This window comes from Eurypyga helias, unplaced genomic scaffold, assembly GCF_000690775.1.
Source record: "Eurypyga helias isolate BGI_N326 unplaced genomic scaffold, ASM69077v1 scaffold2751, whole genome shotgun sequence".
Lineage (NCBI taxonomy): Eukaryota > Metazoa > Chordata > Aves > Eurypygiformes > Eurypygidae > Eurypyga > Eurypyga helias.
Window position 1 is genome coordinate 11,049 of NW_010232594.1, and position 5,955 is coordinate 17,003.

The following is a 5,955-nucleotide window of genomic DNA, read 5'->3' on the forward strand; positions in this document are numbered from 1 at the left end:
GTGGCCTTGTAAGGCGGTGTCAACTCCATTTGCCAGTTCTCTCAGGACTCGCGGATGTATTCCATCAGGTCCCATGGGCTTGTTCACCACCAGGTTCCTCAGGCGTTCCCGAACCTGATCCGCTCTAACCTTGGGCAGCTCTCCGTTTTCCCAGTCCGTGCCCTTGTCTTCCGTGACTCGGGGGGTATGGCTAGCAAATTTACCAGTGGCAACCAAGGCAAAAAAAATTTTCCTTGGATTTCCTTCAGAAATACTAACCCACCCTGCTCCTACTCTGCCATGAGGCTATAATGAGACTACAACTTACTCGGAGGAAATGTAAGAGTTGCAAACACCACAGCTGCCCCCAGGAGTGTGACTGGGCTATATGTGCCATGTATCTAACAGGGAGGCAGAAGCCATACTCAGGCTGCCAAGCCTTTCCAAGGCATGAACACAAACCCTTCGGAATGTGCCCCAACAAGCAGTTTTGTCCTCTTCAGTCTCTACTGTCCTTGTCGATCCTGCAGAATGAGACACACCTTGACCCTCCTGTGAGGTAACTGCTCAGACTGAATTTCCCTCAAGTCCTCAAAAGTGTAGGCAAAGGGACCATTCCCAGAGTTTGCTCCTGCTCAGGTGCAAAACAACTTGGCAGACACACCCCCAGGTGGAATATAAGGCACAACTTTATTTTCCTTCGTGTCTCTCTCTCGGTTCACACCCATCACGACGTTGTTTTTTGGCAGCGAGGCTGTGCAGTGATCGAGGCTGTGCAGTGATGGCAGGGATCCTCGTCAATGGGCTCCGGCAGCAGCTAGCAGCAGTGCCCTGGGCTCTCAGGGGCTCACCCGCCTGCTCAGAGCGCCACTGTCCTGAGCAAACTCCCCTGCAGGGTTTCGTTGGGTGGCCCACCCAAACACTCCGAGCTCTCCTCGACTTGCCCACAGCACGACCAGTGCCGGCAGCCAGGGTGGCCTTTGTGTCCATGCCCACAGCCTTGGTACCCACCTGCAAGAGAAGAGGCACCACCCGCTTAAACAAAAGTGGGCCAGAAAATCCCAGCACGTCAGAGGCTTTCAGAGAGCGCTTCAGCCCCCAGGGCTTGTCTATGATGGGGAAGGCACGTGCTGATGAGAGCATTCAAGGCCAAAATTGCCAGGGTTCCTTAAAGAAAGAGGAACAACGAAGGGGAACCTCCCCGCTCCAGTCGCTGGGGAAAGCTGAAGATTTCTGTCCCCGTGCCTGCTGAGTAATGCAAGACACAGGCCTGCAGAGCCTGTGCCAGCCACTGGTGGCTACGGCCGCAGCTAGGTACAGACCAAGCACAGAAAAAGGAAGAGGCTGGGTCTATACTAAAACATGCAAAAGACACAATGACACATGCAGGTCAAGGACAGGGAAGATGGCTGGGATTAAACAAATGATGGAGTTGAACTCTCGTGCTAATGAGGAGCAAGGTTTCTCTATAGGGCAGCACTGGGCACCGCGTGACACAGCTCAGAAGCTCCCAACCTGCCAAAACAGGAACAGCCTCACTGAGAAGTGCGGGGAAAGCTAAGCACCCACCTGCCATGGTCCCCCCACAGGCACAGCGAGCAGCTTTCTGCCCTCCGCTCGAGCAGAACGTGCAGCAGTGAAAAACCCCCCGGTGCTCACGGAACTTGTTTTTCACCATCAGAGCGAACGGAGAGCCCTGCAGAGGAGAAGCCAACAGAGAAGATGCTGCAGTGGAGGCTATCAGATGTTGTCTCTCCGTTTTCAAAAGCCAACCGGGTGATCCTGTCAGTCACCGATCACTAAGACCAGTCTTAAACCGCCAAGTGGTTGAGGCAGTACTTAGATTTAAAGCAAGTACTTAGAAAAGAAAAGCAGGTCAAGAAGAAGCAGTGCAAGAGAAACAAGAAACGCTACCTGTACGTGCTGCCCTTTCACACAGACGCAGACAGCATACAAGCCTGGCTCCTCAGGGTTGTAGGAAATACGGTAGGTCCCATCACCCTTATCACACACAGTCGGCTTGACTGCACTACAAACAGAGAGAAGTCAGAAGAGGTCAGCGACCGGGCAGAAAATCGCTCTACATGTGAACCACCGTTCAGCCTAGATTTGCGGTCAGCTGCTTCGCCTCAGCCTTGTTCAGCAGCTGTGGGTCCCCAGCAAGCTTAACAGGATGCACGAGCGATGCTCAAGCGCTGAGGAGCTCCCACACACGCCTGCTAGCGGGAGCTGCAAGAACCATACAAGGGAAGTCACACGAAGCTAGCTGCACTGCAGAGATCTGTAGCCGCCCCGGGTGCTGAAAGAGCAGATGACAGAAAGCAGACTTGCAGGTCAGGTTATCCCCTCAGATTAAGAGCCCTCAGAAATGGGGTAAATTCACAGCTTCAGAGAGCAGTTACCTCCAGAATAGCCCCTGAGTAAGACAGGACATAAACAGGGCAGGTTTCAATCACTTCAACCATGGTCCCAAATACACTGACCCCAACTCTTCTCTGCAATGCTCTGAGGAGTTGTAGGTCCCTGCTGTGAGCTGTCCCTTTCCAAAGTGAAGCTTGCCAGGTTTCACAAGGATCCCTGGGAGATGCAGTGCCAGGGAGAGTCAGCCAAGTCATTCAGGACCGACTGCCTGCTTCACAGAAGGACGGAAAGAGCTTCCCGCAGACAACTATCAGGCAGCTCCAAACAGAGGATGATGTTCTTCCTAAAAACTCTAACCAGCCTCTCGTGCTCCACAACATGACAGTTTACAACCTTCCAGATTCGCAGGTGGTATTCCCCAGCCCCCACCATTTCACATCAGTAGGGCTGACTACCTCGTTTCCTGCGGTGCGTCCCTCCTTCACCCTCTTCTGCAGCTGCTGTGCCTCAACCCAGCCGGCTTCCAGCAACCCATGCAGCAACTGCATATGTGCAGGAACACCCAATAGCTTGGCCACAGCGACCTCTACCCCATCAAGCAACATCCACATCACTCCTGTGCACACACCGTCCTTCCCCATCCGTGCACCTCGGGAGGGAAGGAACGCTGGAGCAATATTCTTGACCAGTGATGCTCTACCGATAAGCACTGTTTCTGTATGCCGTGTCAACGTGGTTTAGCATCCTGTCCCTTTTTTCATCAGCTCATCCCATCAATATGGATCCTGGAACAAGTTACACCAGCACCTTGCTCCAGCTGCATCATACGTCCTGTGAGACTGAAGAGGGTAGGTGTACACAAAAGCAGGAGCCCTGGGTGTCTGCTGGTAGGGGTGGGAAGCAGCAACAGCTCGCTCTGACAGTGCGTAACACCCGGAGAGTTGAATCCTTTAAGAAGTCCCAAATCACTGAAAGACGCTATTTCTGACTCCCTGATTCTCATCCAACACTGTCAAAGCTCCACACAGTCAAATACAACCAGTAGGAAGCACTGCTACACCGGTGGGAAGAACCGTAGTGCCTCTTGCCCCACAGATTGTGACCCAGCTGCTGAGGCAAGTCCTCCCCCCTGCCCAAACAAGGAGGGAGCCAGCGTAAGGGAGGCAGAAAGGGAGACCCAGTGACCGGGAAGATCTCAAAGGAAATACCCACCAGTCCCTCTTGTCCTTGTGGGTGATGGTGACCCGCACAGCCTCTCCTCCTCGTCCCATCCGCTCCCCTGTGGTGTCATTGCAGAGCAGGGTGAAGCCAGTCAGCTGGTTCTGACGGGCACTGTGGAGATCTGCGAGGCAGAGAAACAGGATGTCACGGTTTAACTCCGGCTAGCAAAATACCACGATGCCGCTCTCACAAATCCCCCTCCTCTCCTCCAGTAGAGGGGAAGAATCGGCGGAAAAATAAATAAGGAAGTTTGTAAAATCGAGATAAGAACTATTTACTAATCAAATCCAAATCACAGGAATCCAGCACACAGGACCAGAAAGGATTCACGCCGGTCATGATTGCCCACTTCCCACCTATTTTGCAGTATCACAGTCCCATCAGAGCACAGCCAGGACTTTGCTGCTGAGACATACAGTGTCAAGGAAAAATAAATATATGCTTGAGGATCCCTGCCCTTGGAGAGGGTAGACAGCCACAGGCGCTGAGAGATTTTGGGCAAGCTCATCCTGGAAGTCTGTATGGACCAGGAAGGTCGTCCTGCCTGCCGCTCTGAGCCCAGCTGGCGTCTTCCCAGAAGGCCTCAAGGTGCAGCATGCAACCGTGAAGGAAGAGGAACAGCCCCTCCGCACAGTGTGAAGCCCCAGACACCTCAGCACTTGCAGTTTGGCATGGAAGGGATCGAACAAGCCCTGGATCTGTCTCATCTGCCTTGCACAGGCCATTACTGACCAGAGCTGGCCACGCTCTCTGGGCTGGTCAATTTTATCTGTTTGCTGGTCCTGCTCCAAGTCCTTAGTAAGCAAATATATCCATGAAACCATGGATGCCAGCTATTCCCATGGCCATCTCAGCAGAAGCTGTAAGGGGAATGAACCTCCTTGCTCAGCCACAGAGGGGATCTGCCTGGGCCCATGCTTCAGGGCAGCGGCGGCCACTGGGAGAGCATCCTGCCGCTGCAGGTGTCATTCCCATCCCCCGCGTAGGCTGTGGTCCGTGACCTACGGGTCGCTCTGCTCGCATCTCAGCCCCATGCCGAGGCAAGCGATGTTGCAGAGGGCAGCTCCAGTATGCTGTATGCATCCAGATGGGGATAGCTCTCTGGCTCCCAGCCCAGCACGGCTCCCATAGGCCCTCAGCAAGCAACACAACCTCTGGCAGGGCTCAATGCCTGGAGCAGGGAGCCAGCAGTGCTGCCCACCACCCGGGTACAGAGAGCGGAGAGGCGACTTCACGGAGCGACGCATTCCCATTCAGCTGTTGCACAGCACCCTCTTACCTTCCCCGTGCAGGGTACATCTGGCCGGATCAACCACTTTATTGAGAATGGCCCCAAAAACTTCATAGCCACAACACTGCCCCGCCTTCTCCCGTGGTGAGAACTGGATCCCATCATCCACGCTGGGGTGGGTGTTGTAAGCAACGCTGTTCAGCTTTGCCAGCCGGCTCGCCACCACCCCTTTGGTGATGAGGATCTCCAGGTCCGAGCCGCTCGTCAGCAAGCGCTCCGTGAACTCCACGCCTGTCCTCATGTCCAGCAGCAGCTGCTGCAGCTGGGCCTTCTGCAAATTCAGCAGGTTTTCCTTCTGCACCTTCAAGTCCTCCAGCTGCTTCAGCAGCCGATCCCGGTGCTCTTCGATCACTTTCACGTACCCACTGGCAAACAGACGGATCTCTGTGGCCACGGCCTCCGCACGACTGCGGACAGCACTGCCCATGTCATCAATCTGGCCCAGCACACCCTCTACGGTGCCCATGTGCTGCTGGGTGTTTTTCAGCAGCTCCCGCAGGGCGTCCCCATGCCTGTGGATGACATTGCCGGTGAAGTCATAGGGGTGCTGCTGGTGCCCGTCTACAACGCAATCCCGGCACACAGGCTGGTCACACTGCTGGCAGAACAGCCTCAGCTCCTCTGTGGGATGGGAGGGGCAGAAGAGAGGCTTCCCGGCCTGGCTGCAATCCTTGGTGTTGTCCAGCTCCGTCACGGCATGAGAGGCCGTCTTCTTCTGTCTCCTAGAAGGAAGCAACCACACGTCACTTCATGCATGTTGGGTATCTGTGTATCACAGAATGGTTTGGGTTGGCAGGGACCGGAAAGCCCATCCAGTTCCAATCCCCCTGCCACAGGCAGGGACACCTTCCACTAGACCAGGTTGCTCCAAGCCTCATCCAGCCTGGCCCTGAACACTTCCAGGGATGGGGCATCCACAGCTTCTCTGGGCAGCTTGTCCCAGTGCCTCCCCACCCCCTCCGTGAGGTGAACACATGAAATGCAAACACCCAAGACCCCTTAGGAATGCCAGTCTGTACAGACTGCAAGCCACAGCGCGAGTTGCTCCCTCCCGTCGCCACTGAAATTCACCCTGCTTGAAGGGACCTGTGGTCTCCTGAGGA

At 54.9% G+C, this 5,955-nt stretch overlaps 1 protein-coding gene across 1 annotated transcript; it reads right to left on the bottom strand.

The window, feature by feature from the left end:
• Window positions 1-838: 838 nt before the first annotated feature.
• On the bottom strand, window positions 839-5,574 carry TRIM45 (tripartite motif containing 45; the record flags this gene model as incomplete). Its single annotated transcript, XM_010161429.1, has 5 exons — window positions 839-990; window positions 1,549-1,675; window positions 1,894-2,008; window positions 3,553-3,682; window positions 4,841-5,574. Coding segments are annotated over 5 exons (1,258 nt in total), but the record flags the coding sequence as incomplete, so codon positions are not given.
• Window positions 5,575-5,955: the final 381 nt, after the last annotated feature.